Source organism: Lates calcarifer, linkage group LG3 (assembly GCF_001640805.2).
Source record: "Lates calcarifer isolate ASB-BC8 linkage group LG3, TLL_Latcal_v3, whole genome shotgun sequence".
Taxonomy (NCBI): domain Eukaryota; kingdom Metazoa; phylum Chordata; class Actinopteri; family Centropomidae; genus Lates; species Lates calcarifer.
Genome location: NC_066835.1, coordinates 14,898,521 through 14,922,503, shown reverse-complemented (window position 1 = coordinate 14,922,503; position 23,983 = coordinate 14,898,521). Strand labels below are relative to the sequence as shown.

Here is a 23,983-nt window from a genome sequence, read left to right as displayed (position 1 = left end):
TGATTGATCTGCTGTGATCGGTCACCGGGAGGAGACGCTATCGATCGGCACCGTGGTCCGCACTCTCCGCCGACCGGGCCCCGCATGCACAAACACCCCCGATGTCTCTGCCCCCGCCGACCGGACCCAACCGACGGCTGAAATACCACCTGCATCCCCTGCAGAAGACTCCTGCCTCTCCCAACTGAGAACATCCAATTGATTGCACCAATTAATAGAATGATAGAGTAGATGGAGGGGCAAAGTATCAAAACCATCTTCCAGTCACTCAAGCAAATGAAAGCCTGCGCCTGCAATCATTGAATAGTAATTTTAGTTTTAGTTTTGTCACATAAAATCAGATGTAATCTTTCTTCTTTTTTTTTTTTACAGTGAAGATATGATCATCCTGACTGCAGCCACAGGCTAAAATCCACATACTCATGCTGCTTTGCATGAAAACTCTCAACAAATACCACTAAGTTATTATAAAAGAGTCCATTCATTGTCTTTGGTCCACTGTTTACCACTATACCAATCACTTCTCATGTTATTTGCACCCACAGCACCACAGCAGTGGCTCAGCCTGTGCAGAGTCTGGTATTATTTACCACTGTGCAATATTATATGTTTACTTAACATCTGCTGTCCTGTAATGAAATTACATTTGTACTCATGCTTTATGTTTTAGGCTTAGATCAGGGGTTTGAAATATGAAACGTAACTTTATTCACACTCCTTATTCGCACTATTTTATTTAATTGGGTATCTTTATAGTCAAATACTGAGTCACTCTATTCTTTGTTCATGTTTTTAGGCTGGTTTTAACAGAAAGAAACATTAACTAGCAGTCCTGTGGTTACTTTTTGATCATATTCAGACTTTCACTCTTTGTTTCTCTTGATGTCACCTCTTTGTTGATCATAATCGTCTCTCAGCGTTTTTTATGCACTTAATTTGAAGGTGTATTCCACATTTTTTTAAGCATTAAAAAGAAGAACTGCTTCAAATGCTTCAAAACGTGCGCACATGGAGGCAAAGATGACAGCTCGAATAACGATGGCCATACATACAGTTTATATAATGTTTTCTTTTACTGATAACATGCAGCAATTTGGGACAGTTTCCCTTTAAACACAACAAAAAATATATTGCTGTATATATATATCCACATATAAATAAATAGTAAATGTTTTCACATATATGTGTCCATGTGGGATTTTTCATTCTTAGTATAGTACAAAAAGGTAAAAGTTACTTTTAGTAAACCTCCAGTGGCTAAAACCACTTTAGAAACAAATACTGATAACAAGGCCTTAATGTCGTCAGTGGTTGCTATAGGCCTGTGTACACACTATACACTGAACTGCAATATACATGGACAAACTCTTCAAACCTACAATAAAACCAGGCTCAGATTACATCTGTTATTTTTCTAATGCAAAGATAATTCTTGGTGAAATATCTTGGAGCTGAGTTAAGGATTCAGAGCTGGTGCTGCAGCAGTTTAATGTGACATCTCTCACATGTTTGAATGACGCCTGTAAAAAATCCCATGGCCCATATTTCAGTGCAGGAAGACAAACAGTGAGGGCCGTGGCGGTGGTGATAAGGCGAAGCAGCAGCAGATGGCTCAGGAGATTGGAATTAGAATATACAAGAGGGAAAACAGTGAGAAGTGGAGGCATCAAGGCTGTGCCACTTCAGATCGGCACGGCAACCAGCCCCCTCTGCTCTGACGAACGACCGCGCTCGCATGGCCATCGTCATGACAACCCCGGTGATGAGAACCCCACCACCACCTCCACCCTTTTCAACCACTACCTCCACCACCACCCGCCATATCAGGTAAACAAGGTTGCCCTGAACAACGTGCGGAAGGGACCGGAAAAAAAAAAAAAATGAGGAGGACAAAGGGTGCTTCTAGGTCGAGAGATAGAGGGATTAGATGAGAGAGGGAGGGAGGGAGCAAAAAAAGAAAAGGAAGATGAAAAAAGAAAGGACGATGGAGGGAGCGTTCGTGCCTGTTGAATGTTGGCGCTGCCTCGAGAGCAGATGCAGAAGCAGGGAGAAAAATATCTCCCTCTAAGCCTAAACCACTAACACACACTTTACAGTAATTTGCTCTCTCCCCTCCTCCTCCTGTTGCCCCCCACCCCACCTCCCTCCCTCCCCTCCCCTTTCTCTCTTAGGCTTGTTTACAAAAACAGTCCCATACTGTGCACAGACAACACACAGGCAAAAACCTGCCTGATCAACAGCCCATTTTACCAGTGTGTTTTTGCTTTTTTTTTTTTATCTCCCCCTGCGCTCCATCTACAAACACACAGATTTTTATATACAGTCATCCTCAGACTAAACACAGATACATTATTCCCACACACACACACACACACACACACACACACACACACACACACATGCTCTGTCTGCTCCTGTCGGTCACAGCAACATGAGCACACATCTACACATACTTAATCTTTTCGCACTGTGATGCCACGGGGGGATTTCACCAAGGATTATGAGATATTAAATCCATAGATTATCCAATCAAATCACAGCCCAACCCCTTCGCCATAATGCATGACCCCCGCCACGCTATCAGTATCCATATATATACCCCAATGTAAATGCATTTACATCCACTGTGGCAACACAAATGTGTTTTAGATTTAGGATTGTTTACAGTCGAAGTGAGTAAACCATATTGATGATGACATTTTTCTCTCCTTTCTATTATGACCTGCAGAGCAGATGATAATCTCTATACTCTCGCAGCTCAACGCAGCCAGTGTTGTTAAGTCTATATAGCGGTGCTGCTGCTGCGTGAGGGTGACACATTTCTGTTGCCTGTTTTCTCTCCCAATTTCAATCCATTCTGCTTGTCGGCCATGGAAAAAAGCAGCCGCTCTGAATGGTAAATATATCAGCGCGGACCATCTCCCCTGCTCTTTCAAGAACATTTACAGCAGGGAGGCAGAGTTGGAGGTGGGGGGTGGAGGGGGTAAAGTGGTGGGGGATGTAGTTGGGTGGGGTGGGGCGGAGGGAGAGGAGATGGGGGGGCACAAAGACAATTTTCCGTCTTCGCCTCCCCTCCGCTCCATCACACAGTGCTGGTCATTGCATCGTGCCGGTCGCCAGGCAACCTGGCATCCCTCGTCCCCGCCGTCTCCAGGCAACGAGACCTGCGACCGTAATCAACCTGCCACCTCCCGCCTCCCCCTCTTCCCCCTCTCCTCCCCTCCCTCTCCTCCCTGTTCTGTTCCTCTCCACGTCTCTGATGCTTTTTTTTTTTTTTTTTTGCTCCCTCGCTTCTCCATCCACCTCCTCGTTGCGAAATGCACTTACGCTGGGACGCACTTGTGAATTCACCCGGGGGGGGAAAAAGGGAGAAGCACAGGTGGAAATTGATATATTCACGGGGCCAAAAAAAGGAGAAAAAAAAAGGACAGAAAAAAAGGAGATTAACAAACGCAGATGATTGTGAGCTCGCACAAAGAGACAGAGGCAGGGACAAAAAAGGAAAAAAAAAGAAAACCAGAGATGCACAAGTACGGTCTGTTAATGTTTCCACACGTGGATGCACACACAGATGCGCACACACATGGGCGGGTGAGCACACAAGGCGGAAAGAGAGAGAGAAGAGAGAAACTCTTGCCTTTTCCTACCTGAATTCAGCCAGTCGCTAAATCAATCAAACACAAAGAGACTGACAGCACAACGCTTGTACAGTTCAATAATATTTAATCAATGATCCAGTCTTCAGTGTCAAAGCTGCTTCCCAGTGTTTTCTCCTCCTCCTCCTACAGGGTTCACCAGTCTGTCCAGCATCAAGACGAAGCTGACATTCAGCCTTTTTCTTTTTGTCAGACAGCCAACAAAAACCCTTCAAAGTGGAGAAACTGAATATCAAAGAGTAAATTTCTAACAACACTGGAGTTGACTCTCAATTGTTTTGTCTCTTCTGACTGTTAAATATTCATGTCAAGTGTTGTTTGACTCGACTCAGTGGAGCAGAGGGGGGAAAAGAACTGAATCACGGACAGATTTATGTGTGTTTGTGTGTGTGGGTACAAATAGGGTCCATGTCCTACTTTTCTTTCTTTTTAAAAAAAAAAATTGTGCATGATTTACACACTGTAACTCCACATGTAGTGCAGTGTGTGTGTGTGTGCATGCTATGACCAGTCCTAAGAGTTCAAAGAGGCCTAATGAGTTGTGTGTGTGTGTGTGTGTATGTTCGACTATATCAGGCACACACACACCAACCCCCCCCCACCCCCGAAACACACTATTTCTCAGTAACAGATGTCTGTATTTAAGCTGATAAACACACTGCCTCAATGCACCTCCAACCCCCCCTCCACCCTCGCTGCCACCCACTGTTCATTATGTCAAACTTTCATTCATTTCTTCCTTCCCTCCCCCCACCCTCAGCTTATTGTCCCACCCCTCCTTCATTTATCCAATTTCTCTCTAATTCACACCCATTTACCACCTCTGTAAATCCAATCTGCATTCATCATTACAGTCGCCCCAGAGTGACGTACAGAGACCGGGCCCTTTCTTTCTCTCTCTTTTTTAAATTTTTATTCTGTTCCCAGTCAGAGCACCGCCGCCTGTCCTGCGTCGTCCCCGCCACGCATTGATATGCATGCATATGTAAATGAATCGACGGCAGATACATTCATCAAATGAACACATTTGCTCTGAGGCGCACTAATTGCTATCATCATCATCATCCCCGCAAGTCACTGACGTCAGGACAGGCGGCTACATATGGAAGCGCTGCTTTATCTGCTTATTGTCAGATACATAAAGTGGCATGTTCGCTGTGCCCCAGTGAACCACATCTGAGCTTCTCCTTTGTGTTTGTGTCACTTTTTTTTTTTGTCCTGTCAACACATTAAATAACAGTTTCTACCCATTCATCCGGCTTTTGAGACAAAAACCTAAAGACTGAAGAAGTCTACATTGATAACAGGTTCATAAAAGACATCATGCAACTGGTCATGGCCGATCTACATCTACAGCAGCATGTTTGCTCAGACATTAAGGGTACAAATTACAACATTCTGGCAACACAACTTCCCATCTCATATCCTGTGTAAAAAGCCTGGGCTATATTTAGCATATGCATTTATTTCAGACTATTGATAAAACCCCTCTGTCTGCTCCGTCTGAGTCCTTATGGCTGAGTAAATGTCAGGCTTAGTCAGATGTTCCACTCAAAGAGGGCTCTTTCCTCTCGTATGGGCAGCTTAAACACAGAAGGCCTCGCAGCACAGATTTTACTCTCTCTCTCTCTCTCTCTCTCTCTCTCTCACACACACACACACACACACACACACACACACACGGTGCAGATAGTGAATGAAGAAACCTGAGAGGAGCTCATAATAAACCCCAACAACTTCCATCCGTCCACATCTTTGGGATGTGTGCTCTCCACGGAAACCACACTGCGCACAAAAGCAAACAGACAGTTGCACACACGCGCACACAAAAAGCACACACCCTTCATTACACCCTGTTAGTGTGAACACCTGCCCTCCCTTCCCCCGCTGCACATGCAAACACATACACACACACACACACACACACACACACACACAGTCTACTTTCTCACTAGGGCACAGTCGCACTATTAAATAGTTATTGCATTTAAAATTAATGGTTAGACATTGTTGCAAATATTAATTCAAGTAAGTGAGTGTTGATGAGGAGCAATATATTGTGTCTACTGAAGCAGATATGAGCTTCAGGGCTGCAGCTAACAATTCTCTCTTTTACATTTTGATAAATACGCTAACATGCTCTCTTGCTGACAGTTGGATGAAAATACTTCTTTCATGTCTGTATATAAATGCAGACAGCAGCCAGTTAGCTTAGCTTAGCATAAAGACTGGAAACAGGGGGAAACAGCTAGCCTGGTCCTTCAATGAATAAGACATGACATTTTAATCAAAGAGTTTTAGAGGTGCTGGTAGGCAGGTTTTGCTACCCTTGGACAGAAGCTAGGCTAGCTGTTTTTCCCTGTTTCATATCTTTATGCTAAGCTGAGCTAACTGGCTGCTAGCTGTAGTTTCATATTTACCATAAAGACAGCTTACTTAGAAAAATAACAGACAAACAGATTATTTTCGTCTGGTCCCTAAAATGTCAGAAAATAGGAAAATATGCTCACTGTGACGTTTTAAAATGTCCTGCTTTGTCTGAGCAACAGCACAAAACCTAAATATATTCAGTTCACCATCACTGAGGCCTAAGAAAACCAGAATATATCTACATATAAAAAGCTGGAACCATTTATTCTTGAAATTTTTCTTGATTAATGGATTGTGAATGGATTTTTTTTTTTTTTTAAGTTGCAGATTCATGTTTTAAAATAGTTTCAGCTCTAATGACCTCCATGGCAAACAGTCACATGACTCAATCATTCAACAGATGTTAATCCAAGTTCAGTTTTGGAGGCTGCTGTGTGAAAAATCTTTTATTGTGGCATAACCGGATGTTATTGTCTCTGTGAGCCTTGCGACAGCTGACTAGATCACACAAACTGGCCGGAGACAGCGCAGAGATAAAACGATAAAGAACAGCGGGGACAAGAGTACAAGATGTCCAAGCAGGACAGAATGAGAGAGCAGCTCACTGAATTTTTTTTTTTCTCTTCCCAACCTCCATTTCCACACTTACTCTGAGAGCGAATCTGTTTTACTGCTCCTGCCTTTCTCTCTCTCTCTCTCGTTTTCAACTACACCATTCTCTCACTTTTCTTCCTTGCTTTCGGCTGAATGTGCTTTTGACACTCTTCCTCCCTCTCCCACTTAAGAATCGGACTCTCTCTCACCTGAAATTAAACACAAGGCCAGGTGCCACTCCGATATAACCATCTGTTCGCCCCTGCCTGACTTCTTTCTCTGTCTTTTTTTCCCCCTCCTTTCTTCTTTTCCATTGTTGGCTGAGAGAAAAAATCAGTGCAAAACAGCAGGGAGAGGAAAAAAAACCAGTGGGTTCAACTCTTACCTTCCAGAGAGGAAAAATGCTAAAAAAAATTTGAAAAAGGCAGCAGCAGAGTGTTAATGACATCCTTCAGCTTTCTCTACATTCAGGTGTGCTTTCATTTTAGGTCTCTCCTCTCAGTCCTATAATTGCTTTCATGTTATTTCTTTTGTATCGCGCCGACCATGAAATGCCAAAGTTAATTATTCTTTGGCAGTGCAGGTGCAATTAGATGACAATTACACCACAGCTGGTAGCAGGGGTGGGAAGCAGTTCTTGTCCGTGTGGGCGTGTATGGAGCTAATAAGATGGTTTTCGTCTTTTTTTTTTCCTCCTTCTTTCTTTTGGCAAGGGAGGGGGAGGGCAGTGAAGGATTGAGAGAACACAGGAGGGTTTAGCTTGTTCCACACAGCTTAGAGGTAAGAGGTTGTGAGGAGGGTTGAAACACAGGGGGGGAAGAGGGCTTTAGCCACGGGGCATTGGGTCCCGCTGATCCACCCTACAAGAGGTCAGAAAGGTCATGCTACTGTCACGCTAACAATAGGATTTCTTTTGTTGCCACCCTAATACCAGCCTGCTCCCTCAAACTGTCTCTACAATCCCCCAGTTTCCCCCCTCCCTGCCAATACAACACCAGCCTGCTGCTGAAATGATTAGTCAATTGACAGAAAATTAGCTATCAATGATTGAAATGATCGAGTCATCGTTTAGCTTAGTTATCAAGTGAAAAAAAAAATTGTTTTGTTTTGCCTTACCAGTAGCCCTATCACATCAGACAAAGAAAACCAGCCAATCTTTACATGTGAGTAGAATATTTTGCATTTTTGTTTGAAAAATGTCTCAAATGATTATTAAAATGCTTGCTGATTATTTTTCTGTCAAATGATTCTTTGATTAATTAAAGTCTGTTTTTAACATTTTTTTAAGCAAAAATGACAAGAGCTTTCCAAATGTGAATATTTGCTGGTTTTCTTAGTCTTCTACTGCATTAAAATTAAAAATGTTTACTGTGACTAAATCATCTTGGGTTCTGAGAACAATTAATCAATCCTTTTAAAAAAAGGATTCACAGGTTAATCGATACTGTAAATAATAGTTATTTGCAACCATACACTGTTCACCTCCTTCCTCACTCTTTCCTCAAAAACTATGACCATGAGCCGCCATTCAGGAGGGGGGGGGGTGGATGATGTAGATTTCAACAAAAATAACCAAAAGGAAACAGGGTTAAAGCCTTGTTAGTAAAAGAGGAAGCAGCAGCAAGTCTGGGAGCACACTCTGTCTCAGTAATTCCTTGCCTTGTCGCCTTGTCTCTCATATAGTCGGTTATTATAGAGACGCGGCTGTCATGTCATATTTAGCTCTGGAAATGTCATTTGGCAGCACACCTGCTGCCTGGCTATGCTAATAAAGCTAGGTTTAACTTTGATTAGAATTCAGAAGGAGCGATGGATAGAAAGAGAGAGAGAGGAGGGGGGAGAGAGAGAGAGAGAGAGAGAGAGAGAGAGAGAGAGACAGAGAAAGACAGAGAAAGATAGAAAGGAAGAGGAACATCACAGAGAATAAGAACTGGCAAAGTCACTCCAGCAGCGAGCCTCATAGCTGTCTCTTTCGAACCATGACATGTAGCAAGATGAGTCATGCCTTAACTGGATGGATATGTCTGGATGCATCACATATGAAACATAAGAGAGAGAGAGCAGCCTCTGACCTTTATTGGAGCATATCAGCTAAAGGGGGAAGTCGGGCCGACACGTCAAACTCTGTTAATTTTCCTGTGTCACTGTGTGTCCACGTGTGTCTGTGTGGTGGGTTCAGATAGCCCGGCATGCCAGTTATTCTGTTCCCTTTTATATACATGTGAGCTTGCCGGGGACTCGAAAAGACAACGGCTACACTCACCCCTGGTAGTGTCTTCTGCTCGTGCAGTGCATTCTGGGCTTTCAGGGCGGACTCACGTGCACAGTAAGTCAGGAAGGCACATCCTGGAGACAAAGACAAACGGCAGAAGATCAGTGAACTATAAGTGGATGTATTTTTAATGTCAGATTCATATGCTATATATAATGTCTGTGTTGGCAGAGCCATGTGGTTGTAACTTAATTTTAATTGGCTGTTTGCCCCGAGGCCCTGTAGGCAGAAACATTACTGTCCTATTAGAAATACGCCATTTGATACATGTGCTTTGGGTTTATTTAATTTGGGTCAGCATGTGTTTAAAATGTCTAAAAATGCTTCCCACTTTTAATCAGGCCAATCATTATTAATACGTATTTAAAGCTGCGTAAAAAAGAGACAAAAAATTGAAATAAAAACAATGAACATGAACTGTCATTTCGTTAAATAGCTCTCCCCAATAGCACAGGAGATCTATGGGATTATTAAATCATAATACCTAGAGACTATTCAGACACAAGCAGTCTGAATGAGTGTTTAATATCATGCTGTTCAAGCAAAATGTATGCAGTCCCACATAATAGAGAAAGGCCTTCATTAACCTTTAGGGCTCCCACAAATCATGAATATGTAAATGTATGCAGAATAGGTGTTATAGGTGTTAGAGGACTGATACCACCTGGCCCTATACGTCTCCCAAATGACTGATGGTTTATGTGGATTTATAAGAGCCTTTGTTTCCTGTGCTCAGATTTGCATTAGAAATGACAGCAAGGATCATTGTTTAGCTTAGATCACTTTACCAGCTTAAGTCCATCTGTCAAAACAGGATTTTTTATTTTTTTTGACAGAGCGAAGAGTTTTCTTCCAAAATATGAGAAGCCTGTCGGCCACCACATGACATACAGCAGCAGCAACGGGTGACGCCAGTGTTTTCAAATTGACTGATATCACTGTATGAAACCAATTATGAACTGACAAAATACAATACTGTCTAAGATTGATCTTAGACAACTGCCTTTATGGTATGGTATGATCATTTACCTACATGGAAAGTGCTGTGCAACATTTTACACTGTAAAAACTATTAACATTGCTGTTCATTCTGTTTATTTGTTCAACTCTAATCATCTAAAATCATTTCTTCATGCTTATAGTCTCAATTTAAAATTGTAAAGTTCGACCAAAGTGTTGTTTCTTATTTAAATTTATTTATATTTTTGGTGAAGAACAACTACTGAAAAAAGAGGAGACAACTTTAAATTAATGGTGTCTTTAAATTTCTGTTGTAGCATCTTGAGGTAAATGGGAAATATCCCAGCACGCACTGGGCCAACACACTCATGAACATAAGCAAATTTTCATGTGTGTTCAATTGTGTTTTACACTGTGTTCAGTGATATTTCTACTGTTTCCACATGTTCATGGTTGTAATGCAGTTAGTTTGCTCCACAGTAAGAGTGCATATAGTTGACTGACAAAGGTTGAAGAGTGTCCTGGCCACTAATCCAAGAGCTGGTGGCAGAAAACTGAGGTTTCTCCTGTTGTCCATAGTCAGGAAGTTAAACTCTTGATGAGCTGGTTGTAGCTTGTAAAGCATGGTAATGTGAAAATACAGTGCTGTACTCCTACATGTGGTTCTCACAAAAAAAAAGGAAAAAACCTATTACAATTAAATTAGTTTGCCCAATTCTGCTAAAACGGCTCTTCCTTGACTTAAAACAATCCTTCTCCAGGGAGATAAATGGAATTATGTTGATTCAACTTGAAAATACTTATCATGAGTCATTACCCCATTTCTTAGAGTTGAGTCAAAGCTAATCTTTTTCAGTGTAAATCAAAACAGAAAACATGACTAAAATATTTGGAAATGTGAGTATACAAACTTTCCACCAACCGTGCATCAAGCACTGGGTTTTCCAGAGGGACAACAGCTAAATGAGGAAAAGCCTCGCTGATACTTACAGGGAATTCAGTCATAACTGGAGGCTATATATGCTAATTACATGTTTTGCTTGCACCGCCACAACGTAATAAATACTAAATCAACAACATTTTACCCCATACTGAGACAAAATCTTATCAAATAGGAGTGTTGGTCTCGGTCCTTACCTTTGTGCATCCCTGTATATTTGTCCTTTATCACCGTCAGCTCATAGATCTTGCCAAACTGCTCAAAGATGGGCTTGAGGTCCTTCTCCTCCAGGTTTCGGGGTATCTGCCCGATGAAGAGCTTGATTGCGTCAGGCTCCTTCATTGAGAAGTCTGGGGAGGAATAATAACACAGAGAGAGAGAGAGAGAGAAAGAGAGAGAGGAGGCAGTCAGGAGGAGCAGACAGGAGCCTGCAGGCTTAAATTCACACTGCACAGGAGGTGCAAACAGGAGGCTGGGGATGGAGGTGCAGATGGGAGCATTCAGTGGGAATGGGAAGCTGAAATAATAGTTTCTACACCCTCTGAGATATCATAGATCTAATACTCTGGTTGATTTTAGGAAGTATATAACAAATATATCACACTGAAATGCATTAGTAATCACAGTAAAACACATCAATTACACTGAGATTACTACATTGAATATTATATTGACATATTAATGGATGAAAACGCTTACCAAGTAACCTAATTCCACTATGAACTCATTGTTGACTATCACAGATACATTATAAGAGCTGTAAGAGCTACATAATCTATCAGAATAGTGCTGTAATTTTATTTTACAGGGGTTTGAATGCAGTTTACACATATTTTTGACATAATTTCAAACAGCCGAAGCCAATATTTTGTGTTTGGTTGCATAAAATAGGAGATAAAAACATATTAATTACAGAAAATGGAATTGTAATCTCATAACTTCCATATTCTTGGCTTCACATTAACATTTTGAATCAATATTCATGATTCATAGCCACAGAGCTAAGATATATTCTTTTCGCCATGATACAGATAATAAAAAATATATATATCAAGTCACATCATAGTAAATAATAGTAAACACAAAATCTTTCCTCGCACTGAATTCGGTCTAGGCCGCCTGTATTCAAGCCCCCACAGCAACATGCCAGTGTGTCTGTCAACACAGCTGGAGACCTGCGCTCTCTTTGTCAAGACGTGGGTGACAACAACAACGACCTGAACATGATTTTTTGTTTTTACACATTTGACCAAAAACACAAAACAAAGAGTTAGGAAAAACACACACACGCACACGCACACACACACTCACACATCATACCTGTGGTGCTGTTCGTGGCAAAGAATCGGCGGAATCACTAGATGCCTTTCTTCTTTCCCCCGCTGTTATTTAGTTATTAAATCTCAATTATTCAGTTCATTTGTCTGTGAGAGCGCCTTTGAATCCCGTAACAAGTTAGGCCTGCACCCCCCCTATAACAACACAAGTAACATCCAGCGACGGTCCTTAATTCGGCATGAGCGTGTTTTTCTAGATCTGCTTGTTGTTTTTTTCCCCCCTCTGCTGTTCCCTGACAGATGCCCCGCTTCTTTTTTTCCCCCCTCAAATAAATGTGGTATAAAAATAAACAAATCTCTCACTGGCTTGGCTAAATGAAGAGTGTTGAGATAATGTGATAGTGTTGAGGCTTCCTTCAGTAGACCGTGGGGAATTGGCAGTCTGGTTGGTTGTCCTCTCCCTCTCCCTCTCCTTGTGTGTGTGTGTGTCTGTACTCCTTTGACGTCGTAAGCCGGTGTCTCCCTCCCTGTCCATCTCAGCTCCATCCCTCCCCTGGGCTGTACGAGCCGTGATGTCTGCCGCCAGGGACCGTCGCTAAAGTACCAGCCGGAGTGAGAGAGGAGGGAGAAAAAAGCCTGTGCATAAAACACAGTTCAGAGTGTACAGTAGTTGGATTTGCTTTATTTCGAGTCTAAGGCTTTTATGTGTTTTCTATCCCAACATGTGTGTATTTGTTGTGCACTGATTATCTTTTGATGCCCAGATACCCAAGACAAACGCTCTTGAACAGGCAATTATATGTATATCATCTTGTTTTCCCAGCTATGATTATTTTCATTATTGATTATTCCACTAATTATTACCTTGATTAATTGTTTAGTCTATAAAATGTTTTTAAAAATTGCAAAAACAACGTTTTTAATTTCCCAGAGCCTCATTTTGTTCAACCAACTGTCAAAGACATTCAGTTTATGACAAAGAAAGACAAAAAATCTTCAAATTTGAGAAGCTGGAAGCTGCAAATGTTGACATTTTTACTAAAACGATTATTTGATAATGAAACTAGAGGCAATTTGACAAATTTATTGCCCAATCATTGCAGCTCTCACTAAATATATTACAGTCCTGTACGGTTAGTCGCCGTCCTAAGATCTAAACACAGCAGCACTCCTATGAATGGAAATGAAGATAAGAGATTACAGTATATTAATGGACACCATCAACACCCATCTATCCCATGCAGGGTCCTGTTTACAAAGTAATGCAAAATGTATAGACACAGAGACGTGCAAATACACAGCTTCTATCCTGTTGAATTGCCTAATTCTGTTTTATCTACACAGTTGTCGCTGTTTAACCTAGATTAAAGCAAGCAGAACAGAGCTGCTAATTAGCCTTAGCTCATGTCCAATATCCACTACATCTGTTGCACTGTTTATGTATGTTATCTGACTATAGCAGAGAGGTGAGGTGGACACACCTGACTGGTCATTCATCTGTTAACTGAATGTATACATTTATTTCATTTAATTCAGTTTAATTAGTTTTAATTAGTGACATCTCATCTTTGTTCTGTTAAGTGACCAGAGAATGGATTCAACAGTAAGATTTCACATGATTTATCATCTACTGATGATAACACACAGACTAAAACCAGGCTGAAAGCCATTTTGCTTTAAGGCATATAAAGAAAAGACATATGTTAGTTAATGTTAAACATTAGGCAATCAAATGTTACAGGAGCTTATTTTGGCTAAATCAAATGATGTTTAGAAAAGATGGACAGGAAGGATCAAATCTGAGTGGTTTTATCATATTTTTCGTTTTTCGTGTGGCCGGGGAAGAAGCAGACGGTCCCTGACATCAAGAAATGTAAATCCGCCTTTTGTTCTCGTCGTGGAGCTGGCCATGGTCCTGAAATGGCTCTAGTCAACTCGTGACTCATTATCAGGGCTGCAATGTTACCTCTCTGAGAGGTAAAAGACATTATTTCCATGGGTGTTTTCGCAAATGCAGGGGGCCGTAATCTCACACACACACACACACACACACACACCCTCTGTGAAATCTCGGCAGCATGTAAACAATGAGCCCACATGACAGCAGGCTGCACACACCCGACATGCGCACCACGGAGACACTTCAAAGGAGTCACGATCTGGACCTGTTCGGCGATAAGCAATGACAGCAACATTATAAACACAGAAAAAAAACCTCTGGGCACAGATCTCTCTGTGGCCACGCCATTAATTCCTTTATTTCCGACAGCAGAACATCTCCTCGGCTTGTCTCTCATGTTAAGACTGCCATCTGCCACCAGTCACTAAATCCTGTCTGCCTTCCGCCCTTTAACCCCCGTATAAGCCTACAATGCAGGCGTGGCAAAGACCGCCTTCATCTGGTTTCGATCAGGTACAAATGGATGATATACGCAACTGTGCTTTGAAAACGTGATTTGTGTCATTTTGACAATGGATGGCATTTTCATTTCACAAGTGTAACCAACAACGACATCTGGTGATGAGCTGCAGACACACATGGCGCCAGTGGTGCTGTTTGTGTTGCTGCTGTGCTGTTAGCGTATGACTTTGCAAAAGATGCTGTATCCGGAAATTTCAATTTAAATTTGCTTTTAAAACTATTGAAATTAAATTACTTAATAATTTTCAGTAATATTTAAGTATCAAAAGTTAGAGTGTCAATTTCATGGTGTTACATGTAGATTATAATATTGGATTATTACTCATGTATTAATGTGTAAGTAGCATTTTACTGATGCAATTTATAAAGACTTGTAAAGGCATTTCTGTCTTTACCTGGGTCATTTTTTCACAAAGCAAGTGAAAAAAAATCTGTTGCTACAGTAAAATTACTTAGAAATACTGGAAATAATAAAACAAACTGATTTGCATTTTTAAAAAAAGGCTGGAATATTTTACTGCACTGGCAGATTTTTCGGACTGAGCTATAGGCTGAAATGGCTGCATAACATTTTCTGAATTGAACATTTAGAAGGTGGTCATATGTTTTGCATGAAAAGCCCTGTGATAAGTAACAAGTGACTGTAACTTAAGATAAATACAGTGGAGCAAAAAGTAAAGTACAGTCACCTCAAAATTGTACTTAAGTGTAGTATTTGAGTGAATGTACAAAGACAGAAGTGTTTCCTGGAACAGTGAAATACTCCTGATGTGTGACTCAAACAGAGGGCAAAGGTCAACCAGGTTCCTCTGTTTTGTCTTCTGCAGTAAAATCCATGTATCTTCAAATTTTATTTTTAATTTTTACATATTCATATAAAGTGAGGGATTAACTGTCTCTTTATGGGCAGAGGAAATTCCCCTGCTTCTTATGCTGTTAAAATATTCAGAATCTCTTTGGATTGTGTGAAAAAAAGGAACAAGTTTTTCTTTGTTCCAACATTTTGGAGACACACAGCTGATACACCTGACTAACTCACCGTAAATAAACAGAGACAACACACCTCACCTTTATTTTGATATAAGTGTTATACTTTATTCCACAAAAAATATAAATTCAGATATAAATAGAGAGAAGGAGAATATGTCGAACAGGTATTTCAATAATCCTGGTTGTACTTACTTCATGTGGGCGTCTCTGTCCAGCCTTCTATCCAGCCACTCTCCTGTGAGTCCTCTCCAACACAAAACTAAACACACAACAACAACACATACACAGAATTTCAGCATTTCAGCACTCAGACACTCAGGTTTCAGATGTGTTAAACTGATGGAGGCTTACTCAGCTGCGCTCATGTCAGACCATGAAGAGCCATCATCACTGGGAGCTGTGCAGGATTCAAAGAGGAGAGCCACCACAGCACAGCACACACCTCCTCCTCCTCCTCCACCACCTTGCCTCTCCTCCATCATTTAACATGTGGGAAAGGTTGCCATCACATCAGACACATCAAAGTGTGGCTCCGGATCCCTGAGGATGAAAACAGGAGGGGGGGGAGGGAGAAGATGAAACAGGAAATAGGTTAAAATTCAAGGCATGGAAGATTTGTGCAAGTGTGACATTCAAGAAAGTAAACATGTCTTACTCAGGATAAATTAAGAAACTAAAAATATGATTTATTTTTCCCTGACAAATATGGAAAATTTTGAAGGTAGAAAAAAAAAACCTGTACAGCTCCTCGTTTGACACATCAGTCTAATGAAGTGAACGTGCTCCTGGAAATATCTGCTGACACCTGGTGACGGCTGTTCTCACCTGAGCTGTCTACACTGTTTAAAGGAGCATCTATTTCTCATTTGTCTGATTCACCTGTTGCTTAACGTCTTTAACGTCGGTACCATCAGCTAAAATTGCGCCGAATTTATGTTTAGTTTCACTTCCTCTTTTCATTATTTCATCTAACGTGCACGTGTGAGTTGCACGAGCACAGCGACCAAAACTTTTTGTTCTCATTATAATCGATTCTCATTTCTTCTCTCAACGACACCTGTACAGATGAAAGTGGGTCTGATTTAAACTGTATTTTAACCGAGCGGATTCATCAGTTCAGAGCTCGTATAGCTCGACACGTGAGAAAAAATAAATAAATACAATACAATAAATAAATAAATAAATAAAAATCAAGGGAGGAATCAATTTGGTTAGGAGTCAGTTTATTGTGAGGTTCTTTACTTATTCATTTACTATTATAGTATAATTAAGTCAGTGAGTTTAAGATTAGACAGTGTAGAGTATAGGATTCAGTCAGAATAAGTTGCTTAACGTGCTGGTTACATTAATTAAGTGACTCTTAAGAGTTAAGATTATTTTTAATAAATATAAGCAGATCTGTTTCTTTTTAGAGCATGACATATAAAATAAGTAAATGAATAATCCAACAAGATTTTTGATTAATTTTTAAAATTAATTAATCTTGCAGGACCCTTCATTTTTGTTTTAAAATTGCCAAATCAATCTGACTTGAAAAGTCGTTCTCACATTGCAGCCCAGTGTGGAGACAGTTTGGCTTCTAATTTAAATGCCTCTCACAGTCCTCTCTTCCAATAATAAAGCAGAAATATTTTTGGAGTCAGAGAGCCTTTGCACTGAGTCATGAGGGAAACAAACACCTGTTTTCCAAAGGGAGACAATGAAGCCTCTACTGGAAATGTGTTGGTCACACCAGCAGCACAGTTGGATGTTTGCTGAGGTGGTAACACTTCACATTAATAGATTTGGTAGAGTTTTAGCTGCTCGAGGGAGAAGTTGATTTGCAGTTTTAAGAGGGTATGCTACAGTAAGTAATTCCACAACTCTCCAGGTTCAAAAACAACAGACTATTTCACTATGTTGACTTTTACAGAATAAGTTAAGCCTAACAGACTCCACTGAAAATACCAGTGTACAAGACAAACCTCAGTCACATGAACAAATCTGTTGTTGTTTCGAGGCCAATTTGAAACCCACGCCCAACTGTTGGTTCACGTAACAGAAGCAAACTGAGAAAAAGCTCAGACTGCAATATGAGACTCCTCTGTCATCTATTGTTGACCACACAAAATAACCTGTACAGACTTTTAGGGTCAGTTCAGTTAACTGTAGTCAGAGAAACCAAATAAAAATGCTGTTTAAATAATATGAAATTATCAATTAAATAACCTGGTATCAAATAACAGGAATGTCAACACAGGTTGAAGTACTGTCCAACTTCAGTGAGGACATTCCTTCATTAAGTGTAACTTTTCATTACTTACATTTGGATCATCTTTGTATCTTACTAAAGGGTACAAAAGATACTGCATTTTATTCACCTACACTATTTAAATACAGTAAATGCAAGTAAGTCTCAGGAGTTTTTCCATTCTTTGAATGAAACATTACTTTAACCTCTGGTTTAATGTTATACAGCAACAGTAACCTATTTTAGACTTGATAGGAAGCTATGACTTTTTACAAAACTATTTTTGAAAGCATCATTCTATAAAATGCAGTAAGTTCTGTAATGTAATCTGAATTCACTTTTCTTCTTACAGATATTAGAATTCTATTTTCTCTGGTATTGACCAAAAGGATAAAGTTCTACTTCTAGAAAAAAACACGTTCTACATAGATGATGTAGTATTTAAGGGCAGTGATGCAACAGTCCAAGGATCAGAGGAAAATCAGAGAAAAAAGAAACAACACAATTTTTTTAAACTCAGATTTTTATTAGTCAGTACAAGTAAAACGAAACTGAAGATGAGAATCTTCATCCCCTCCAAAAATGCACTTCTTCTTCGTCGGTGTTGGAGGGTGAAAAAAATAAATCACACCTCTCTCCCCCTCTGACTAGACTTGTGTCGCTTCTCCTTCAGGAAACTCAACGAGACGTGAAAACTAACGCCGAAGGGAATCTTACGCACTAGTGGAGAAAGCACTTTGCTTCACAAATATAACATTCGGAGCTGGAACAATGAAAAATAATGTTCCCCAAATATGCAAACGCGTATTGTAGAGTAAACAGGAATTCTATAACATACACTGTGTTTTTCATACCCAAATTTAAACTGATGTTTTAAGAAAAAGCTACTGGGATACTGCTGAAATGGAAGAGAGGCAGTCAAAGCTGCTCACTGAAAAACGAAATAACAGCAGAAACATTGCACCAACTACATTCTTTTCTTATTCTCTTAGAAAAAATAACTATCTTCGGATTCGACTGGGAGGAAAATGAGGAACGGCCTGTGACTAGTTGACTAACACATGACCACATGCACACACTCATACCATGCACACACTCTGACCTCAAACTGATGCTCAATTACATATTTAATGCAATGCTTCATAACTTTAGCAAATAACACAAAAAGTGAATTATATATATATATCCACCTCTTATTTTCTTTAATCTTCGGTCTTCACTCTTCAGCTCAGCAGCCCCTCTCAGAGCCTCTCCGCTTTCTTTTACATCTCTTGGTGTTGTCTCTCGCTCTCCTCAACTGCCATTTTCAGTTTTCATCTGGTAGCTGCTGAATTTTCTTCTTTAGCGTAACCTTGTCCTCTGATGCCCCCCCCCAGTGTCTGCAGTTTGATCCACTGACATTTGCCCTTTCAGATTTTCAGAGGCCTCTCGTGGCTGGGTGTGTTCCTCAACACTGAGTGACTTGAACAATCGTTCAGTCCTGCCCCTTGCCTTCATGACATCCACGGTGATTTAGAGAGCAACATCTCCAGTCAGTACCGTGGGGGTGGAAAGGGTCTTTTGGGGGGGAACATTGGACCAGCATGGCCCCCTCCTCGTCCAGGTCCAAGGGGGCCTGGACGTTTCCCTCTTAACCTCAAATCAGGGCCGTGGAACCGTGGAAAAGGTGCACGTGGTGGACCCCTTGGGTGAGGGTGGGGTGCTGGATGGGGAGGCCGATGTGGAGGTCGTAGACCAGGATGGCGGATCTCAAGATGAGGTGGCGGCCTTCTTGGAGTGTAGTGCGGAGGAGGGGGGCTGTGCCGCTGGTATTCACGGGCATAGTAAGGTTCCTCTGAGGGTGAGAGTGGGGGAGTGATGCCCCGACCTCTGGGGTGGTGTGGAGGGCTGCCTGGCCTGTAATATGGATCATCTGGGTGGCGGTAAGTGTCCTCCTGATAGAGAGGGGCGTCATGCCGGTGGAGCTCATCTTGGTACCGATCACGGTCCTCCAGATAGCGCAGGTCGTCCGGGTGTGGGTGTAAATCCTCTGGGTGACGAGGGCGAGGTAGGCTGAGTTCATACATCGGATCATTTGAATGAAACATGGACCTGTGCTGATGGTCGTGCACCACCATCCCACTGATGGCGCTTTCGACTCTGGCCCCCGTCTCTGGGGGAATCATCGCACTGGTGCTCGCAGGAGGAGGGGCGTCAAAGGTGCGAGGAGGGGGAGGTAACTTTGGGAAAGGAGGGAGGTTGCTTGAGTAGAAACTGGGGGGTGGGGTCTGCTGGGAGGCAAACTCCTGAGGTTCCCTCGCTTGCTCTGTCTGGTATGGATAAAGTCCTGACATCGTGTTTTCTCCAGGTCCTCCAGGCAATGTCACACTGTAGCCTCTGGGCTGCTGAGAGCCCCCTTCTGGGTAAATGTCACTATACCACCCCCTTTCACTCACCCCCTGAAAGCCTTCAACTGTCTGTGCGCTACTGGAGCTGCCTGGGGCTCTTTCTCCAGACACTGGCCCTCCCGTTTGTGCAGAAATCTGCTGGTGTGGCTGGTAGACCTGCCCATTCTGAGCCAACCCGGGCTGCATGTGAGCTTGCTGTTGGGAACTGTTGAAGTTCATCTGAGTGCTATTCTGGTATGCAATGTGGGCTGTTTCTCCAATAGATGACTGGCTTGCGTTGGAACTGAATGGGAGCACCACAGGTTTGTCCATGATTTCATCTTGAGTTGGGGTGCCACCACCCTCGTCCCGCACTGGAGTCCCTTCCTGGGTGTCTGCGCCAGTTGCTGGACTGAGGTTTTCCCCTCCCGCTGGGTTTGTGGAGAAACCCAGGTCAAATGCACTAAAAGCAGGGTTGCCCTGCAGGAAGTTGTGGATTTTAGACTCTAAACTCTTAGAGGACAGGGATGGTTCCAGGTCTGTTGTCAAATCCATGTCTCTATGGAGAGCCTGGACCAGGGCAGAGGCTTGGTTGGAAGTCTGAGGGGGGGCTTGAGAGCTTGTGCTCCGCCTTACAGTGGAGCTGTGTGAGGAAGGCACAGGTGTAACAGAGGAGAGAGATGGGCTCTGAGAGGGCACTGCTGATGCAGATGTGGATGAGGGAGAGGGAGGAATCTTGCCTGTACTGCAGGACGCTGACGTGACATTGGTAGCTGGGCTGCTCAGAATAGAGGTGATGCCTAGGTGAGGGAAAAAAAGAGTAAAGAAACTGATGTAAGAAAACTGCTTTTAATGAATGATAACTTTCAAAGTAAGCAGGACTCCTAATTCTCACCCTCAAGGCTGCCTTGGCCTTGGACTTTGGACAGAGCACCGAGGAGGTCTGCAGGACTCACGTCCACCTTGGAAAGGAGGTTTACCAGTGAACTAGCATCCTCAGGGGCCACAGAGACAGCAGGTGTGGTCCTCACTGAGGAGTTGGCAGGGGCAGCTGCAGGGGGACTCTCTACCAATGGTCCTGCGAAACAGAGAGGGACACTCAGTATAACTACAATTCTCATTATTTATTATTGAGATGTGAAGTGTTTAAACAATGAAAGCGCTTGAAGATTTCAGTGAAATTACATGACATAATGAATAATGCCATTACAAATTATTTTATTTTGAGGAGTGGAACATTATGATATCAGAGGTGCATAAGGCACAGTGAGGTGAGATTAACACACAGAAACAGGAACAGTTAAAACATCAGAGCAGCTTTATTCAGCTTTTATTATGATGTTACACCAGTTTTGATTATGACTGAATAACCACCAGCGCTCACCTGTGCTCTTCATAGCTGAGCTTAAGCTGTTGAGGATGGAGCCAATTTTACCCAAGTCGACACTTTTCACAGCTGCCACAGGAGCGTCTGCGGGGGGCGTGACCTGTGTGACAGGCTGCTCCGATGCTACTGATGCCTTCTTATTTGCAGGGACTGGAGCGGACGTCTCTGGCTGGGCGGGCCCTTCAGTCTGATCCTCAACTGAGGAGGAAAATACGGCAATGAGAGAGAGAGGTACTGCGCTGTATGTCACAATGCTGGGTTTTTTTAGGCTAAGTAATCGTTTTGTCACTGATTTTCTACAAGTGATGATTTCCAGGTATAAGGAGAAGCCACTCCATTGATTGTTGAATTACTGGAGAGGAATATGCTGCAAAAAATATGACAAGGTTTGACATATAAGTATTCCTTTGAAATAAAAAGCTATGACATGTAAAGCTGGAATCTTACATATATGTATAGTATACATCATCAGAGTGGCAATCATAGTGAGGAGAAGATTTGCAGTGGAAAAAGCAGCAGATTACTGAGTAATGTAACTGGCAATTTGCCCTGCAGCAACTCCATAAGCCCTTCCTGTGCAACTATCAATCAAGTTTAATAGTCTCTCTGGCCTTCCATGAAAAACAAACTCATAATATAAAAGGTCACTCATCTAAAACATCAGGTTTTAGAAAGTAAAATATAGAGTTTCTTGAAATGTAGATGATAACAATGATAGATAATCATATATAAATGAGCTTCCCTGTAGTTAAATAATATAAAACAAATGTTATACCATAGGGTGATAGTTTAATCAGTTAGAGATAGACTGTCGTAGTTATTTTTCAGTTATGCTGCTCATTTCCATTATTTCAATACATTTTTAACAGAGTCACACAGCGAACCAGGAGGCATAATCACAAATATCTTTTAAAAATGCATTTAAAAAGCCCTCACTGTGCAGTCGGTCATTAAGTCCCCAATCACCAGCCCACTCCTCACCTATAATGCCACCACTGTCTATCTCCTCCTCGGAAAGCTCCATGTCCTCCACTTCACGATTGTCATTCTGTCCGACAGTCTCTGGGCGTCTAGGGGATCCTCCCAGTGAGGAGAGGGGGCTCGGGGCCGGTGGCTCCGCCTCATCATCCATAACAGAGTCGTCAAAATCTGGACCTGCCATGTCCAGACCATGGAAAGGGGACTCTGAGCCTGTCGGAGACGGTGCGTCTGCAGAGGGTGAGGGGATGGGCGACTCGTCCAGGTCTGGTAAGGTGGACTTCAGGGTGTCCAACTTACGCTTGAGGTGGGACACCCGGTTAGCAAACGTTTGGTAGGCCTTGAGAAAAGGGGAAAGGATGTATTAATAAACGTACAAGAACAAAACATCTACCAACAACTTTTAAAGCCAGAATACGATTCAACTCACAGGTAGTTTTCTTTCTTTATATTCCTTGTGATGTGTACTTCTTTTGTCATTTCAGTTAATATAAAGTTTAGTCTTTTGTATTGTACTTTGTTTTTTGCATATACCTCGTTACACTAAGCTCTTGTATGCATGGAAATGTGCGACTTCCATCTAATCCTACATTAAATTTATGAGCCTGAACAAAATTGTTAGGCAAACATTTTCATAAATTATATAGATGTAGTAATGTAACCAAATGTATAGTTGCTGCAGATAACTTAAATAAAAAAACAAATATCTGACCACAAATCTATGTCACTTACATTAGCAACAATCTTGACCTCCTTGTACTGCATCTCATAGAAGATATCTGCATTGCTGAGGGCCTCTAGGAGAGGAGGTCCTGTTTTGCTTTGCTTGTCAAGAAACTTGACAAACTCCTGTAGCTGAGCACTTCCTTCCTCAAAGTCCTTGGAGAACTTCTTTCCTCCGGCCTTGTCTGTGAGAATCAATTTATGTAGTTTATGTATGATTTCGAAGGGAGAGGAAAAAAGACAAAGACATCAAAATCATTGCTGATCTTGACTCATCTGATCTTGCAGTAGGTTAGACAGCACGGCAGAGGAAGATGGATTAGTCAGGCACCTTTGAGTTTCTTGAGGGCATCAGAGCTGCAGATGTCGACCCTCATTGCTGCCAGCTGTTTTTCTCTGAGGTCCACCTCCTCCAGAGATCTCTTGTACTTGGACAGTTGGTCTATTAATGTCTGGGGCTAAAGCAGAAGGAGCAGTCAGACCAACAAAATTGATTGACACAATTTGAGTAAATTTAATAAAAGATCACAGTTATCTTTTGTTAGCACCTTTTGTCAAATAACAATGTTGCAGTTTAGGTTAGGCTTTTTAGCTCAGCATAAACCTTAAATTTCTAGCTTACCACAAACTCAGCAACAATCTTGGATCGTAGATCTGCTTTAGACTCAATTGGAGCTTTAAAAAATAAAAATAAGCAAAATGTCAGTATTAGGAATAAACAATTAAAAATGAAAAACAGTTACATATAAATTAATCTATAATAATCTAATACAACAACATACTGCAACTAATAACACCAAAGTGAATGCAATATCTGT

At 41.7% G+C, this 23,983-nt stretch overlaps 1 protein-coding gene across 5 annotated transcripts in view; it reads right to left on the bottom strand.

The window, feature by feature from the left end:
* celf3a (cugbp, Elav-like family member 3a) overlaps positions 1–23,983 on the bottom strand; it is a 42,219-nt gene that overhangs the window by 12,893 nt on the left and 5,343 nt on the right. For 2 of the 5 annotated variants that reach the window (XM_018685023.2, XM_018685024.2), the window contains exons 1-3: positions 12,113–12,644; positions 10,990–11,142; positions 8,884–8,966 (exon numbers count right to left, since the gene is read on the bottom strand). In XM_018685023.2, the coding sequence (XP_018540539.1) occupies positions 8,884–8,966; positions 10,990–11,134 (228 nt within the window). In that variant the 5' untranslated portion in view covers positions 11,135–11,142; positions 12,113–12,644. Of the gene's footprint in view, positions 1–8,883; positions 8,967–10,989; positions 11,143–12,112; positions 12,646–15,667; positions 15,741–15,832; positions 16,022–18,901; positions 20,878–20,972; positions 21,156–21,461; positions 21,663–22,445; positions 22,783–23,174; positions 23,351–23,496; positions 23,624–23,787; positions 23,841–23,983 lie in introns of those variants that run through there. The other 3 variants (XR_007809868.1, XM_051067670.1, XR_001961891.2) reach the window with 3 other exon arrangements.